General features: G+C 36.3%; 1 protein-coding gene across 3 annotated transcripts; it reads left to right on the top strand.

Moving 5' to 3' along the window:
* Positions 1-632: 632 nt before the first annotated feature.
* On the top strand, positions 633-14241 carry LOC138715413 (zinc finger protein 431-like). 3 transcript variants are annotated; one of them, XM_069848277.1, is made up of 5 exons: positions 633-719; positions 1665-1753; positions 1871-2008; positions 10149-10228; positions 13066-14241. In XM_069848277.1, exons 2-5 carry the CDS (start codon positions 1667-1669, stop codon positions 14039-14041), a joined length of 1281 nt encoding a protein of 426 aa, XP_069704378.1. In that variant the 5' UTR covers positions 633-719; positions 1665-1666; the 3' UTR covers positions 14042-14241. The 3 variants fall into 3 exon arrangements, with proteins under 3 accessions (XP_069704378.1, XP_069704387.1, XP_069704398.1); XM_069848286.1 differs by having other exon boundaries at positions 664-764; XM_069848297.1 differs by having other exon boundaries at positions 690-794.
* Positions 14242-19490: the final 5249 nt, after the last annotated feature.

Here is a 19490-nt window from a genome sequence, read left to right on the forward strand (position 1 = left end):
CTAATAGACTCAATGACGTCACGCAAACATTTTTTTAGAGCTGATTGCAAGAGAACGTGGCGGAAGAAGAAAGAAATTAGCCATTTTAGAATAAGTTTAATCGGAAAGTTTCATTTAATAATAAGTTATTTCGTGTTGTGTTCTCCTTTAATGTTCAAGATATATTTTTTTCATAAGTACCGGTAATGTTCGCGACGTACATTATTGTGTATTAAATATGGTAATTGATTTCTAGGCTTTTCAAGCATATTGATGTAATTTATAAATAAAATGGATTCACATGGGATAAAAGAGTAGCATTATTGTATTTTATTTTGTAAGTACTCTTAAGTTGCAACAGTTGCTAACTTCTCAATCATAGTTACCGGTAGGCCGGTACTTAAAAAGTTTGTATCGTAAATTACATACATCATAATTACGCTTTTTAGATTACGAAATTACTTATTTTTCATTTTCTTTAATGGCATTAACAAAAATACGATAATAAATTTATAAATTATGAAGGAAGCAAACTATGCATATCATCGGACTATTCTTTATGATTTAAGGATCTAATCTTTGTTCGACCAGTGATTTGTGTAACACAAAGAGTTTGCACAAACTCTTTGGTGAAACTCTTTGGTGTAACATTGCCTAATTGCCTTCTAAGCCACTATGATCCTACTGTAATGTAGACCTACTTATGACGACAGCACTAAAACTTATGTAATAGATAATAGGTAAGAACGAGAATACATTACGTGTTATCTAAGTTATCTTCAATGGTAACTTGGATTATTTGAACGTGTTTAATAGTAATTAATTAATACATCTATATTTAATTATTTGAATGTGTCAGTTTATCAGTCATTTAATGTATATTTAAGTTAAAAGATTATGGACCACACTTGCATGTTTCTGATTGAGGATCGTAATTATTTATTTAGTTTCTTCTCATATAAATCATAAAATGCTGCTAGATAAATTAGATTATTATGGAATTAAAGGTGTTGCACACCAATGGTTTCACTCATATCTCAACTCAAAACATAAAATTATTTAGGGCCAAATTAAAGAAGTACCTAATTTCTCACGCCTTCTATTCTGTAGGTGAATTCATGACATTCAATAACACTTAATGAAATTGATACTAAAACTATGTGTTGTACTAGTAGACTATATTGTAAATCTCGTCTGTATATATTTCATCTAGACTGCGACTATAAATTAAGATTTTATAATAGTATTAAGTTTTTTGACTTGTTCCATATTCTAGCTGTAAGCATGTATGAATACCATGGAATGTTAATAAATACAATACAATACAATACAATACAGTTAACCCAACAATAAGGGTAAACTACTTACAAATAGCAATAAGGTAGCAGTTAAAACTATAAACTTATACCGATTAAATTATATTGCTTACAAAATGAGCTTTTTGTACCATGGCATACAAGTTTCAGAACATAGATACCTTCCTTTCCCTCGTACTTCAAAGTTCCAACTTTGTGCACTCAAAATACGTTATTGGCACTGAAAAATCCCTTTTCGTAAGCATGATGATGCACATTCGACAAGCAGACATCTGTTTATCTGCTTTTTTTTATTTTAAGGTAATTGTTAGCGAGGTATTCGTATACTGAAGTTTTCCCGATATAGTACAGTACAGGTTTTGTTTTCAGTTATGGATGTGGTTAAATCAGAACCCGAGAATGACCCATTGGCTCCAAAGGATGAGGATTCAAATAGTGAAGAAAACCCAATGTCAGTGGTGAGTGATAACATGATACTCTGTTTCTTTGACTTAAAGACGTAGAAAAAAACTTTATAATTGGGAGATTGATTTCTGTCAGAAATAATTCGTCTATCATATGTTACTACCATTTAGGAAGGACATTTTTTGGAAGTGAATGTGCATGAAGTCAAGGAGGAACCTCACGACCTGAGCTATGATCTCGCATCAGACATCAAACATGAAGAGAATGATAATTCCAGTTCACTTTGTGTGGTGAAGAGTGAAGTTCAGGTAAGATGTGTTGAGTTTAAGGTTTTAATAATTCTGAATGTTATTCAGTCGCATGATAGAACATTTACCATTTATGTTTTGAGTGATAGAATGTTTATAATTTATCTTTTATCATCGGGAATAAGAACAAAATATTATATTAGTTTTATGGAGTTTTATTAGTTTTATAAGGGAGTGTTGATGAGGTTATGTCGAAACCTTTCCACAAACTGCGCACATACTGAGATTTCCACGGCATCTTCCATTAATAACTGTATAAATGGCCCGGATTTGAAGTGCCAATAAAAGATTGTCGGAAACTTGATTAGCTCCGGCTATGAGTACATCGTCCTCAATAAGTTTGGAAAACACACAGAGTGCGTAGGATCACGTCATATATCACGTGGTAGGATATTGGTATTGACTCAATTTACTTATGGCTTTTAGAGAACCCGGAGGTTCATTTCTGTTATTACATAAGCTCGGCATTGGTCCCTACCCTAATCAAGATTACTCCAGTCTCTATCATCATATCCCATCTCCCTCAAATCCATTTTAATATTATCATCCCATCTACATCTCGGTCTCCCCAAAGATCTTTTTCCCTCCGGCCTCCCAACTAACACTCTATACTCTTTCCATTTACGCACCATTCTTTCTTAATGTGATTTCCATGTACATTTACACACCCTTATAGTTGGAATGGACAATAATTTTAATGTGAAATGTTCATGTGCTTGATATTCGAGAAATCTGATCACTTTCGCTTAATACGGTGATGTCATTAATTACAGCAGGCCTTGGATGACTGAAATTATGATGTGCGTAGTTGTTTCGAATCCAGCCAGCCATGATAAAACATAAAGGGGAAACGAATGTCATCTGATAATGAATTCTTAATTAGACCTATTCGTACATAAATTAGGGTGATTAGTAAATGCGGTGGTTATAAAGACAGAAATAGATAATTTAACATAGTCTAATTCTAAAATAGGGTTTACTTAACTGTGATAATTTTCAAATGAATTCAATTCAATGGAAAGACTCCATTTCTTGATGTGGAAACAGGTCTAAGGTCTAATTCCATGAAGCAGGAGAAGTATAATTCAATTTAGTGTAATGCCATGATATTCATTACAATAATTCAACTCATTGGCGTCATGTTGATGTGTGAATCCTTTCGACTGTTAATTGCATTGTTGTCTCGAGACTAAGCCTTGTGGAAGGAGAAAGCAATTATGAAATAATTAACGAAAATACTCTGTCTTGTTACATTTAAATGTGGGATGTATGAAGACAAAAATTAAAAGAAATACCAAATTTTATTTCAAATCCCAAACATACGTACAATCCCAAGCATGCTCACAATAGCAATCACTAACAGCATAAACGTTTCACGAATTATATTCGATGAATTCCCTGTCACTCTTTTCTCTATTTGTCTATCTCCTATGGAGATCTTTGTGCGCAATTTGAGAGGAGGTTTTGATATGAACTCATTAACAATTCCATTGTGAGATATTTTTTGTCACATTTAAAACATAAACCTAGAGATAACAACTGACAGTGCCATTTGTCTGTGATAGGCCTACTTTCTTTTGGTCAATTTAGATTTGTAACTTTATCTTTTCTCTTTGCTATAATATTTTGGCAATACATTCATGGTGTAATATCACCTCGTTTTCTCACTCTCTTCCTCCAGGTGTTTTCTATGTAAAGGATGTTTATTTTAGAGATGCTCTGTATTGTAATTTTTTGTACCAGGACACATTATACAGTGAAACTTCTTTTATATGTTTCACGATAATGCGTTTTCCATACTTAGTTTATTTTTTTCTGAGGTCATGGCAAAATTCCTTTTGAGATGGGCAGGGCATGTAGCACATATGGACGAATCCAGAAATGCATATAGAGTGTTCGTTGGGAGACCAGAGGGAAAAATACCTTTGAGGAGGCCGAGACGTAGATGGGAAGATAATATTAAAATGAATTTGAGGGAGGTAGAATATGATGATAGAGACTGGATTAATCTTGCACAGAATAGGGACCGATGGCGGGCTTATGTGAGGGCGGCAATGAACCCCCGGGTTCCTTAAAAGCCGTAAGTAAGTAACTGAACAAATTATGGAACAATTATCACAATTTAAGGGCATGGTTTATTTCTTTGGAGCAAAAAAAAAAAAAAAAAAAAACACAAGCAGTTCAGGAGAATAACATCTTTTTGTAAAATAATCGTATTTTATTTTCAAAATGCTATTTTCAGATGTTACTAAGTGCTATTATTCTTACAATTTTTTCACACTTTTTCGTTTTTATTTTCATATCCCCATAAAAGTGTATAAATGAAGTTTTACTGTATTTTAGTTGGAGTTGCATCTGGGGTCACATTTACCCCAGCAAGTTATTACAATGTCCTTCATATTAGTGATTATTTTATACATTGTAGTTTTAATAAGCATTAAGATAAGTACAGTGAGAAGAATGTTTTTACAGGAGCTTGCTCTAGAACTTGTGCAAGAACATATGATAAACAGATACAGTAAGGAAGTCTTACCAAAGAACTTGGAGAGAGGTATAAAGCGTTTCGTTCCAAGAATGGAACACACTGCAGGACCACCCAGACAAAGGAGAGCACGCGGTCGATGTGAAGTTTGTCCAAGGTCAAAGGACAGGAAGACTAATATGTCTTGTGCGAAGTGCGACAAATTGCTGTGCAAGCAGCACATGAATATTATATGCAATCAGTGTTTTGATCATGCAAGTGGAAGCCCATAGTTATACTTCATAAGACAGTGTGTACTTTCTTTGTATTAGCTGCAGCCTGCGTTATGTTGTTTTTAATTATTGTATGACATACCTACATTATTTATATTCTCTTACAAATTGTAAAAATAATTGTATGGTACCGGTACTTACACTTCGAAAATTAAATTTGTGTTATAATTGTATAAATGCCATCTTAGATTTGTGTATCTAATCGAAGTTCATTTTTCAGTATTCGTATTTTTTAAAGTTTCTTTCTTTGCCATATATTAAAAGAACATTTCAGTGACAATGCAGTAAATAATATTTCGAATTTCGTAAAAGAATGTTAAAAATATATGAATATGTAACTGGCTCAAATAGACTTCTTATGATCCCTCATGTGAATAAAACTGGCATAAGTCCTGGAAAATAAGGTAATTTTGCACTTATTTTGTGTTATTGCATTAAAATATTAAGTGTGTTTCTTTCGTACTTTTAAATTCTTGAAATAATAATCTGACAATTATGTATTGGAATCGTAACTTTTTCCAGAAGAAAGAATCTGAGATGAATTTAGAACTACTGACAATAATAATTTCTAATGTATCTTAAATAATTATGAGACTGCCTTTAAATTGGTCACAATTGAAGACATTATTACAAAAACAGCCTTTACTTACTTACTTACTTACAAATGGCTTTTAAGGAACCCGAAGGTTCATTGCCGCCCTCACATAAGCCCGCCAGCGGTCCCTATCCTGTGCAAGATTAATCCAGTCTCTATCATCATACCCCACCTCCCTCAAATCCATTTTAATATTATCCTCCCATCTACGTCTCGGCCTCCCTAAAGGTCTTTTTCCCTCTGGTCTCCCAACTAACACTCTATATGCATTTCTGGATTCGCCCATACGTGCTGCAAGCCCTGCCCATCTCAAACGTCTGGATTTAATGTTCCTAATTATGTCAAAATCTTACATTATTACAAACACAGCCCTAGTCATTTTTAATGAAATTGAGTTAAGGACACATTTTCTACTATTGCAAATGTTTATAGACTCCAAAAAGACCCATGTCAGGTGCAATAGCCACAAGGATAAACACCAGTTGAACAGAGACAGCTGACATGTGTTGTTCTATTTATTTGTATTGTTCTCCTGAAAAATAGCAATTTTGACAATGGTTGTTTTTGTAATAATGTCTTCAATTGCTCAATTTCACTTCCTTTTTCTATTATACTCTCCTTTTGTTCTATAGCCATGTATATTGTATACAGTTTCTTGTGATAATTCATGGTTTTATTAAGATTTTTTGTATGCTATTGTTGTCTCTTGTTCCATAATCGCTGTATCTTGCACAGCAGTCTGACTATTGATATTATGATGGCTACTACATAATTTTATTATAAACTACTCTGCCACTCACTTCTTCACTTCTAGTATCCACACTGTTGGATAATCAAAGAAATGTCTACATAGAACAAAAATTAAAAGTATCATAATACTAGTAATAGCATAAATAATGATCTACTATTAAAAAATGTCCTTCGTTATAGATCTACAGGTGACAAATACATAAAAGACCTAAAAGAAGATGAAGCCATCAGGAATATTTAAGTTTTATGAGAAAAGACTATGTCTAAATCTTTTGTTATTACTAATGACAATAATGATCATAAAAGATGTGCCTTATGTATAGTAGTTACCTTAATAGCCTCATAAAATTCGTTTGTTGTTATCCAGTTGTATTTAAATGTGTCAGTTGTTCATTTACGATACATTACTGTAAATTAATTATCAATCAGTAAATAATTAAACTGCGACAGATAATGATTTTATTGCATGCTAAATTGTGCCTACATTACTTTCTCACATGTTCATTATTAGCTTTTACGTTTTGTGTATTGAAGTACCACTTTTTCTCACCCCTTTCTATATATATTTGCAGCTAGCAAATTGAGCATAGCTTTTCCATTAGTACTGTATGTGGAACGCCAGGAGATTCAATAGAAAAGTTCGGGCATAGTGAATGTGTTCTTTACGAATACTCATAATTATGTCAACATACTTGGCTGGTCTCTTTACTCTCCATAATGGACAGAGGTTTGGTTTTTATTTTTAGTTGTTTATTTAACGATGCTATATCAACTACATTATTTAGCATCGATGTAATTTGTGATACTGAGATGGCATTCGGCGAGATGAGGTCGAGGATTCGCCATATATTACCTGACATTCGCATTATGGTTGGCGAAAACCTTGGAAAACCCCAACTAGCTAAATCAGCCCGAGCAGGAATCGAATCCATTCCCAAGTGGAACTTCAGATCAGAAGTCAAATGTCTCTGCTGACTGAGCTATGCCAGTGGCTGGTTTTTATTAAAAACTGACACAGTTGCCTATTATACATAGCTACAGTGTGGTCACAAATTGGGCATAATCCCCCGCTTAGCCCCATGTATTCTTATTTCACTTTGTGAATGTTGGTACCTCCATGTTTACATTGGTAACCATGCAGTTATATACAAACATGGCTGACCAGAGTCCATTTACCATCGACCTTTCCCAACTGGTGAATTGGAAGAGGATCTTGATCTCACAACACCTGATGATGCTCGCTGAGGGTTCATCAAGGACAAAGTGCGAAATCACTGCTATAACACAACGACACAATTACGAGCAGCTGTGGAAGATGCCTTCAACGAACGGACCCTTGATTATCTCTGCAAAACATCTGCCAGGACATGACGCAGAATTCAGCTGTGCTATGAAAATGAAGGTCTTCATACCGATGTCTTGGATCGTTAAACTATCAGGTACATGTCCATATCAATCAGTGAACCATACCCATTATAGTGCTGTAATACTTGGGAGTTAGGGGGGGTACGCCCACTTTGTGACCTCTTTGTAGATTCTCGCAAAGTTGTCTATAAATTTCTGCAGTATTGTTGTTAGCAAAACTCAGCTAATTGGAGGGAGATATCTTTGACATTGGTGTATGGAAGCTCACATCACGATAAACAAAAGGCATGTCAAAATTGACCCTCAGTATATATAGCTCTTCCTTTCTGCTTTTCTTCCATTCCATATCTGTAAGTTGCAGGCTGTTTAAAAGTGCCAAAACATAGTTCGACTGGTCAGCAGCTGGAGCCCGATGCAATTGTTGGCATTCCCCTCAATGAAAGTGTGACACTCTTTCTGCCTACAGTCTGTTATGAGTGAGATTTCTTCAGAGTGGGACAGTTGTGAGTGAGATTTCTTTAGAAGGTAAAGTAATATTGTCCAATAGTGAGATATTCATAGCATCGTCTTATATTTATCTTAAAGACGTACAGAAAGTTACGTGGTAGAACAAGGCAAGCATTTAGATGTAGTCCACACCTGTGGAGTAACGGTCAGCGCATCTGGGCGCGAAACCAGGTGACCCGGGTTCGAATCCTGGTCGGGGCAAGTTACCTGGCTGTGGTTTTTTTCCGGGGTTTTCCCTCAACCCAATACGAGCAAATGCTGGGTAACTTTCGGTGATGGACCCCGGACTCATTTCACTGGCATTATCACCTTCATTTCATTCAGACGCTAAATAACCTAGATGTTGATACAGCGTCTTAAAATAACCCAATAATAAATAAATTTAGATGTAAATTTCCTACCAGTTCAGTTACGAAAAGCAATAATAAAGATAGTGGATAAGTTTGATAAAACAGGTTCTGTGACTGACCAAAACCTAAAATAAAAGACATTATGGACATAGTCCTCGAAACTCTCCTTCCTATACTTGATGTATATCTTCAAGACAATTTTTCTTTTTTTAACTAATGATGGATACTTGACTATTCATCATTCACCTACAGTCGTTGCCCAGGGTGCGCCATAGGAGTCTGGTCTACATTACACCTGCGATGAAATGATGGAGATTCGTTTGGATGCCACAGGGGGACTGGAGCTCTTGATGAAAACCCTTGTGTTACCAGGACCAGGGGCTTGCCCAACACAAGTTACAAATCACTGATACACGGAGATCAAGTCTGGGTCCACAGTCCACAGGATTATAAGTTCAATACTTTAGCCGCTATACCAAAATAAATATACGACGATACAGTGAACATCTCAGCACTACACTACTGTATTGTCTAATGAAATCTTACTCATGACTGACTGCAGATATGGAAGGAAAGAGTGCTATGCTTTTATGGAGGGGAATACCAGTGGTTGCACAGGGCTTGGGCTGCCAACTGACCAAGCAATGCTTTGAAACTGCCAGTCTGTAGTTTCCAGAGTTTGAAATGTATGTATACACCAGAGGCATGCGGTGCAGTTTTACGTGAGGGAAGCAATAATACAAATTGTTCTATGTATAGTACAATACTGATAGCAGCCAACTCACCTAAATATATTTGAACATCAAAACAGTTCTCCTTTCTTTAGCAGCAAAATCATCGATGACTTGGGCATATAAGTTCTCATTACTGTGCAGTGCTTTGTATGGAGTGTGGCATTGTATGCGGCAGAAAATGGGCATTATGACGAAGTGAAGAGAAGTGACTAGAAGTATTTGAAGTGTGGGTATGGAGAAGAATGGAATGTGTGAGGTGGACAGAGAGAATAAGAAATAGAGATGTGCTGGAAAGAGTGGGTGAAGAAAGAATGATGCTAAAACTGGTCAGGAAGAAGAAAAGATATTGGTTGGGTCACTGGCTGAGAAGAAACTGCCTACTGAAGAATGCACTCGAAGAAATGGTGAACGGGAGAAGAGTTCTGGGCAGAAGAAGATATCATATGATAGACGACATTAAGATATATAGATCATATGAGGAGACAAAGAGGAAGGCAGAAAATAGGAAAGATTGGAGAAAGCTGGGTTTGCAGTGAAAGACCTGCCCTTAGGCAGAACACTGAATGAAATGAAATGACAATGGTTTCCAGTAATTTCTTCTCTATAGAATATGCATAACAAATCCACCTCGACCAAGACAGATGCTCAGAGGAAGAATTTTGTGACATTTTAAGATTAGAGAATTCATAGTACTTACGATTAAAATATAAGTTCTGCAATAAATGTCTTCCTTTTCGCTTTATGAACAGGGAAAGCAATGCTTTCCTTGCCTTCCATGTATGGCATGTCACTGGTAGACACACTTTAAGTCCTGAATACATTCAATTACAAACTCAACTAAAACTTAATGGTTATGGAATGGAGAGGAAACAGACAGGAAGTGTTGCATGTAATGTCAATCAACCTTAATAGAGAGTATTGTTTGGCAATTTTAACCTGTAACACATCAATTTTATCCCTTAAGTGGACTTAAATTCCAAACATGCTTGTTATTTTTATAACGACTTTACCTCTTTGTGTTAACAGTTCCGTATAATTTCTTTCCCGTATATTTTATGTATAACAGTGACATTTTTCTTCTTTAGGAAGAGTTGTGGAATGTAGATGCTGTGAAGGAGGAGTTGAAGTCAGCTGTGAAAGAGGAATATGACTTCTTGACTGAAGAGTGAGTATAATCATTGCGAGTTTTCACCTACAGCCTTTACTATTCATCAAATGACCCTATAGTCCAACTGAGTCTAAACTTTCCCCATATTTGGCTACCACTCACGAAAAACAAAATAAATTAATTTCGGGGAAATTCCGTAAATCAGTAACTCTGTATTCTGTTGGAAAGCAAAATAATACGAGTATATTTTATTCATGTGACTGTAATACAAGATTATCACTAGGGTCCAGAATATTACCACATGGTTTCACAAAACTTTTTGCACAGTCTAGTATATACAGTCACGAAGCTTGAGTTGTGAGGATGCTAGGTTCAATAAACTGTGCCGGTACTATTTTGCATTGTCTGTAATGAGGCAATATTAGCGACCCTAGTGGTTAGCAACTATCTATGGATGCATATTTACTACGTATTATCAAAATACATCTCATTTCTCGTGAAAAACAACTGAATAGTAGACTACAGTGGACTATAGTTGACTTTATGTTGTCAGCAAACAGCTGGATACATTAAGAAGATTGACAGATTTACTATGTATTGAGTTTCATGACTGTATATACTAGACTGTGCTTTTAGTTGATTCTTTTGTTTTGTTTTTCACTTTTAATTTATGAAATATATATATATATATTTTTTTTTTGTTAAAAGTACAAATGTTGTTCAATATATAAAGAGAATCTTTTATTTGTTGGACAGTAATCCCACATAGAAAATCTACTGACCAAGCGAGTTGGTTCAGACAACATTTGAGTCTCGCATTCGAGAGGGCCCGGGTTCGAACCCTGTGGCCGGACAATTTTACTGGGTTTTTTATGGTTTTGCTCAGTCATAAAAGTAAATACTGGGTTGGAAATTTACACACCATGATTCATCACAATCTCAGTCACCAATTAAATCTGAAACCAGTTACTTGAACACAAGCCATCTACAGGACTGAGCACGAATAACCAGCCTGCCTCATCTCACTAACACGCACATAGAAATTTTTTTTTAGTAGGTTATTTTATGACACTTTATCAACAGCTTAGGTTATTTAGCGTCTGAATGAGATGAAGGTGATAATGCCGATGAAAAGAGTCCGGGATCCAGCACCAAAAGTTACCCAGCATTTGCTCATCTTGGGTTGAGGGAAAACCCCGGAAGAAACCTCAACCAGGTAACTTGCCCTGACCGGGAATCGAACCTGGGCCACCTGGTTTCGCGGCCAGACGTGCTGACCGTTCCTCCACAGGTGTGGACCATACAAATGTTTGGATGCTTATGGAGGACATTTTCAGCTTCCATTGTGAACATTACAGACAGTTCATTACTTACATTAGGCTATTCATTTTCACTTTCATTTTATATCGCATTGATTCATTTGGAAGGAAGTTTAGATTCAGATCAAGTGCGATGCGTTGAGCCGGTTATTCATGCCCAACCGTGTATAACACACTACACTAAAATAGCAACTCAACAATTCCCGTACTTTTGTGATCAGAAGTTAAAGTTGGTTCACAATAAACCGTGAACGAGAACCAGGACGGGAATTGGAAACGGAGGACGTGAAAGTGAAAATTTTTTATTCACAATAAACCAAGATTGGAAACGGCTATGCATATCGATATGTATATCAATAATGATATGTAAAGTGGATATTACGCAATCTAATTTTTTACGTGTTTAATTGATCAATGACGTTCTCTCATTAGAAAAAACCAGCAAACATAAACACAGGTTCACCAACTTCAGAATTTATGACAGAATATTTAAGAATTCAATTCTCCTGGTAATCTGGTCACATATACACGTAGCATATATTGAAAGTGATTCTACTGAATTTTCGAGTGGGTTAGAAACAACACATGAAGAAGGATTTATGTCATGGCCTCCATGGTACAAAATACACGACGGTCAAATAGCTTTATCATTGCAACAGAATAAATTTAGCAGGCTGTGATCGGAAACGAGAACAGCAAAGTTGAAACTTGGGCAACCTCACGTTCCCGTTCCCGGGCTCCGGCAAGCTTCTCGTTAATTGTGAATGCTCACACTTAAATATATAATAATAATAATAATAATAATAATAATAATAATAATAATAATAATAATAATAAGACCAGCCTCATGGTCTAGTGGTCAGAGCTTCTGGCTATAGTTCATGAGGTCCCGGGTTCGATTCCCGGTTAGAGCACAGGAATTTTTCCTTAAAGGGGATTATTCCTGTGTTCGTCCATGGTCTGGAATTTAGGTTAAGTTTAGATTTAAGGCCTCTCCTGGCACCACATTATCATAATCATCCTATCACATCATCGGGGTAATGTAACTCCGCCTTCCAGGTGCCCCAACCTCAGAAATGGGTTACAACTAAGCCACGGCCAGGAGAGAAGACCAGAAATGTCGAAAGACAACCTGGTGGCATTGTATAAAAAATAATAATAATAATAATAATCTGTAACACTACAGCCCGTGAAGGGCCTAGACCGACTAGCTGGCTGCTGGCCTCACGCCCACATGCCGAAGCAGAGGTGGACGATCATCGAACCAGAATGAAGGTATCGTGTGGTTAGCACGATGATCCCCCCAGCTGTTATAGCTGGCATTGCAACCGGATTTCGCTACCTATCGTAGCTCCCCAAGTGCATCACGATGCTGGGTGGGCACCAGTCCTGTACACTGGCCGAAATTTCATGAGAAAATTTCTTCTCCCACAAGGACTCGAACCAGCGCGCATTCACACTTAAATATACACATTTTAGCAAATTTTCTATTCTCTTTCTCGTTCTGGTTCTTGTTTCCGGTTTATTGTGAACCAGCCTTTAGTCACCCTAGTAATACTTTTCTTGGATTTACAGGTCCGTGATTGATGTGAAGGATCACAAAATACCCATAGACTGCGGTGTCGCAGCCCATCATGCAGAACTGGATAACGATGATACAGCTGATGATTGTGGCCTCTCAGATAACACCTCGGATCAGAAGTTGGAATTTTGTGGTAATGATGCTGCAGCGTCCAAAGACCTTAAACAAGGTATAGATACAGACTTAGGAGTTAATTCTTTTAAATGCTACGTTTGTGAGAAGAATTTTTCAAGATGGTCTAAACTTCAGAAACACTTACGAAACCACGGACGCGACAAGCCTTACAAATGCACCATTTGTGGTGAGTGTTATCACTTCCCGTATCGCCTTCGTGCCCACTTATCATCTCACACAGGCGAAAGACCTTTTAAATGCAATGTCTGTGAGAAGAGTTTTACGCGGCTTGACCACATGCGGAAACACGCGTTGACGCACAGTGGTGAGAAACATTTTAAATGTAGTGTTTGTGGTAAGAGTTTTGCCCGGCTCGATCATCAGCAAAAACATGAACTAACACACAAGAGTGACAAGCCTTTTAAATGCGACATCTGTGGTATGACGTTCGCACTGATCCAATACTTGCGACAACACGCAACAACGCACACTCGCGACAAACGTTTGAAATGCAACTTCTGCGATAAAACGTTCGCACGGCCGCAATATCTTCGCTCACATTTAGTAACTCACGTAGGTGGGAAGCAATACGAATGCAACATATGTGAGAAGAGTTTTGCGAGGTCTGATTATCTAAGAAAACACTTGCTAACTCATAAAAACGAGAAACATTTCAAATGCAACTTTTGTGATAAGAAATTTGCTCAGAATCGTCTTCTTCGGTTACACATAGAAACTCACACTAACGAGAAACGTTATAGATGTAGTTATTGTGATAAAACGTTCACACTACGACCATATCTTCGAAAACATGTATTATCAATGCACTGTAAAGACACGCCTTCAAATAATTGAGTACAACTTGTGTATAATGTATTTTATGTAATTGGTTTGCTTTTATAAAGAGCAATAGCCTTGAAACGTGTGATATTTACGAAAACAGACATTGTGTTCCATGTGCAAAACAGACATAAAGAGACAAACTCTTTACAGAACTGCGCAGTGTTGTCATATACTGTGTAGCAAATACAGGATGAATAATTGGGTTAACCATATCTACAAAATGTGTGTTTTTTGTAATATTTGTATTACAGATTAGCACAGAAAGGTAAAAAAGGGTTTTAACAGAAGAAACTTTGGATGCCACTGACTTTCGTTTGGAAAATTACCTTTAAAAATGTAAAATTAGATGGTTTGTTCAACAAGCAGGAATTTCTCGTTCTGCTCATAAAGCTACAGAGTTGTTGAAAATCAAACTGCATGAAATTAATGTTTATGAGCTATAAGCTTCACCTGGGCTATTATGGAACAAGGTGTACATTTTCAGGGTGGGTTGTGAATAGCAACAGTAAGAAATATAAATGACACTCGGGAGGAAATTAAACGTAGAATAAATATGGGAAATGCGTGTTATTATTCGGTTGAGAAGCTTTTATCATCTAGTCTGCTGTCAAAAAATCTGAAAGTTAGAATTTATAAAACAGTTATATTACCGGTTGTGAAACTTGGACTCTCACTCTGAGAGAGGAACATAGGTTAAGGGTGTTTGAGAATAAGGTGCTTAGGAAAATATTTGGGGCTAAGCGGGATGAAGTTACAGGAGAGTGGAGAAAGTTACACAACGCAGAACTGCACGCATTGTATTCTTCACCTGACATAATTAGGAACATTAAATCCAGACGTTTGAGATGGGCACGGCATGTAACACGTATGGGTGAATCCAGAAATGCATATAGAGTGTTAGTTGGGAGACCGGAGGGAAAAAGACCTTTGGGGAGGCCGAGACGTAGATGGGAGGATAATATTAAAATGGATTTGAGGGAGGTGGGATATGATGATAGAGACTGGATTAATCTTGCACAGAATAGGGAGTGATGGCGGGCTTATGTGAGGGTGGCAATGAACCTTCGGGTTCCTTAAAAGCCATTTGTAAGTAAGTAATTCTTGTTTTATTCTCTGAGGCGTGATTGCATCTCCATGACTACGTAAATTCAAAATATCACCACTACCTGTTCATAAAAAAACAAGACATCATTGGCATAGTTCCCTCCTACTTGACGAGATAGTTCGTGTGTTATACCATGAGTGGGGAAAGTATTGTCGAACTTTCTTTTTTGAGGAAATAGTTCATGCATGTAGGTATGTGAACCCAATTTTACACCTTTTTTTTTTTTTTTTTTTTTTTTTTTTTTTTTTTTTTTTCAAAACTTTACCCAGATGCAACGAAATTACACATTCTTTCAACAGGATTCCACCACTACTCATACAGTGAAGGTAAAGTTTCCCTACAAGAAATTAATAAAATTTTTCAGGACATAGTAATTAGTGTTAGTCTGTGACAACTCTGTCTCCTGACCTAGCCCCCTGTGATATTTATATTTGGGGTTCATTAAAACTTATGCATCTATTTCTTGATGGGAACTTCAGCGAGTGATGGACAACTTATTAAGCAGGTACCAAAAATGTATAGAAAATGACGGCGGGCAATTTTAGCATGTTTTTTATTGAATTGGGTGAGTATGTATCATTCTGAAGAAAATGAAAGAATCAGGAAAATTATTCGTTCTTCAGTCATGTCCACCACGAGGAGGGTTTTCACGTCAGTCCAAGCCTGGAAAGCAGATAATAATCTACATGATATAACAGGTAACTTAGCCACCACTGTAGCTCAGTTGACTAAGGTGCTTGCCTGTCGATCCAGAGTTGCGCTCGGGCTCGGGTTCGATTCCTGCTTAGGCTGATTACATGGTTGGGTTTTTCCCCAACAGTAAAGCGAATGTCAGATAATTTATGGCGAATCCTCTGCCTCATCTCGCTATCCTCAATTCCATCGACGCTAAACTGAGTAGTTGATACAGCATTGTTAAATAACAAAGAAAAATTAAAAAAAAAAAAAAAAACTTAGCCATTAGCATAGCACAGGTGGTAGTGCATTAACATACTGATTCAAGGCTACATTTGGTTGTGGAGAATTACATAGTTGAATTTTTGACGTACAACTTAATCTTTCTATTTGACAATGTAGTCACCAACCATTACGTAAAAAGTCGGCCTCAGTAGCGTAGTTGGTATAGCATTGGCCTTCTATGCTCGTGGTTGTGGGATCGATTCCAGCCGAGGTCGATGGCATTTAAGTGTGTTTAAATGCGACAGGCTCATGTCGGTAGATTTAATGGCATGTAAAAGAACTCCTGCAGGACAAAATTCTGGCACACCGGCAATGCTGATATAACCTCTGCAGTTGTGAGCGTTGTTAAATAAACCATAATTTTTTTTTACCATTAGGTATTGATGTCAAGTTTCTATGTGTCTGTAATTAAGTTTAATTGATACGTTTTGTACCTATGTATTTAAACTGTAAAAACTTACGAGAATCCTTGGATTTTCTATAGCACCACACTGATACTTCCAATTTGCATTTTTTGTAAGTTCTAGATTGTGGGGATCTGTGACAGGCTGGGTTAGTTGATGCTTTTCGTATATCTTGCATATACGAATCTGTGACAGGTTAGGTTAGTTCAGGCATTTTCTAAAAAAAATGCTTTACATGCACTAAGTGAAGTGGAATGTGCGTTTCGCGTTCATTTTGAAGAGTTCTAACCCTTTATTTACGTGTTAAATAATCACTTTTACGTTACCTACACCAATCAATTCCTTCCCATTTTTAACTATTTTCTAATATGATTTCAAATCACCTGATGTCCTATATGAATTCTTCACATTCCAAATTACTTTCCCTCTGAAAATTAGACTATTTTTTCCATTTTTTTTTTCGTAAAAAAAACCTTAAGTGTCACGTGCTGTAGAAAACCCGTTTGGAAATCATAACATTTTATACCAGAGCATTAAGATAGGAACGATATATCGGTTTTTACGAAATATCGATATTTTCGTTTCAATACACTGATATATTGTTATCGAAATTTTTATTCAATATAAGCTTATCATATAATATATCGGTTTTCTCATAAATTTATCGCTTTTTGTATTTTTTGTTTTTGTGAAATTATTATGAACAACAAAATCCACACTAGTTAACTCCGATAATTCCAAAGTGGGCAGTTACATAATTGTGCAACCTTGAAATATCCAATCCAATCCAATCAATGCCTTTCTCTGATTGGCTGGTCAAAATGCAAGTATGTGAACGTGAGACTGAGATGGGAGGTTTATCTATTACTATTTTAGTATTAATGTTCTCCAAGACAGAAGCAACTGCCATTCTGAAAAGGAACCGTCTGACTTCAAAACTTTTATTTCTAAAATGGAAAGAGAAACAAGGATATAATACTGGTTTGAGATTTGTTTACGGCTAGGATTTATATGCACAACTTAGTATTGACATTGGTTTCTTATTATATATTTTAGTACATAAAAATTCTATCCCTATCATCACCATCAGTCTACCACCACCACCACCACCACCACTAATGTTTGGATTGTTATAGTGTAACAATAACTTGCAATGGGAACTTACTACACAAGAATTGTATCAAATCAATTGTGAAGTTTGCTAAAACATTCTAAGAACTGTTTACTTACATTTAAAAATAAATAAAAGATCTGTTTACTTACATTTAAAAATGATTACGTTGTTATCTAGAAAAGAGCATTATAATTTGTGTCCTGGACTGAATCCTATATAAAATTAGAATAATTGAATCGTGGATTGGAATAAACTGACGGGGATCCTAAAGAAAATTGATGTGGATTGGAAAGAGAGAACCAATAAATGAACCTAGTAACCTATAAATCGGGGCTGGCCAGCAAGAGCGGATTCTACTCTCTCACGGGGAGCCATATGATTTCTCTTCATCCCCTTTCTTCCCCACCGAACACCACGCAGCATTGATTCAGTGACGGATGAATATTAAGCATCCCCATTTACAGTTTGGATCTGCTCTCGATGCCCAGCCCTGCTATAAATGAAACGAGTCAAAGGAGAAGAAATATCAGAACCAAGTGAAATAGGGGGAAGAGTACGACAAGGATGTCCTTTATCAACTTCTACTTAGAGGATTTAGTGAAGAACTTTTTTCAGAACATGGAGGAGTGATAGTAGGAGGTAGAAGAATAAAGTGTTTCAGATTTGCTGATATGGTGTTGTTAGATGATATTAAGGGATAAGCTACTGGAGTTAACAGCTGTGAGCAGTATGGAATGAAGATAAATGCCAACAAGTGAAGAAAAGTAAAGAAGGTAAACTTGCGAATTCTAAATGATGCAGTAGAGCAATTGGACAGCTTCAAATACTTGGGTTGTACTATAAGCAGTAACATGAGCTGCTGCCAAGAAGTCAAGGAGAATAGCAATGGCAAAGGAAACTTTTAATATAAAAACGAGCATCTTCTGCGGACGTCTGGAGAAAGAACTAAGGAAGAGACTAGTGAAGTGCTTTGTGTGGAGTGTAGCATTGCATGGTGGCAGAAACATAGACATTACGACGAAGTGAAGAGAAGCGAATAGAAGCATTTGGAATGTGAATATGGAGAAGGATGGAGTGTGTGAAATGGACAGAGTAAGAAACGAAGCTGTGTTGGAAAGAGTGGATGAAGAAAGAATGATGCTGAAACTAATCAGAAAGCGAAAAAGGAATTGGCTGGTCACTGGCTGAGAAGAAACTCCTACTGAAGGATGCGCTAGAAGGAATGGTGAACGGGAGAAGAGCTTGGGGCAAAAGAAGGTATCAGGTGACAGACGACATTGATATATGGATCATATGCGGAGACTAAGAGGAAGGCAGAAAGTAGGAAAGACTGGAGAATGCTGGGTTTGCAGTGAAAGATCTGCCCTTGGTCAGAATACTATGAATGAATGAATATTTCAATGTCAAATACTGACTCATATAGGGTTCACTTAACACTTTCCCATTGTATCATTTAAGCTCAACTTACCTCCCCCAAAATTTTGATTTTGGTTAGGAACTACATAATAATTATGGTATTGAAAATGTATTGTTTATCGTTGCAATTTTATATTTAATCTTTTGACTGTTATGTTAATTTCAATGGTAATAGGGAATAGGCTACTAAAATTTAAGCAAGTTTATTGTAATAAATGTACACCTGCAAATGTAATTGCATTAGTATCTATTAATTTGCTTACAGAATAGCGATATATCGATAATCGTTTCGATATACCGATATATTTTCTGCAATATATATATATATATATATATATATATATATATATATATATATATATATATATATATATCGTTTATTGAAATTAGGTTTGCAATATATTGCAGTATCAATATATCTGTATTTAAATTCATTATTTAGTTACTGCATCACAGCCAGCT

The sequence above is a fragment of the Periplaneta americana genome, chromosome 2 (genome assembly GCF_040183065.1).
Source record: "Periplaneta americana isolate PAMFEO1 chromosome 2, P.americana_PAMFEO1_priV1, whole genome shotgun sequence".
Lineage (NCBI taxonomy): Eukaryota > Metazoa > Arthropoda > Insecta > Blattodea > Blattidae > Periplaneta > Periplaneta americana.

Excerpts from the sequence above, each read along its gene's own strand:
- LOC138715413 (XM_069848277.1), top strand. The coding sequence starts at position 1,667 with ATGGATGTGGTTAAATCAGAACCCGAGAATGACCCATTGGCTCCAAAG. Across the intron at positions 2,009-10,148 it reads TGGTGAAGAGTGAAGTTCAG|GAAGAGTTGTGGAATGTAGA; the intron begins GTAAGATGTGTT and ends TTTCTTCTTTAG. Across the intron at positions 10,229-13,065 it reads TATGACTTCTTGACTGAAGA|GTCCGTGATTGATGTGAAGG; the intron begins GTGAGTATAATC and ends TTGGATTTACAG.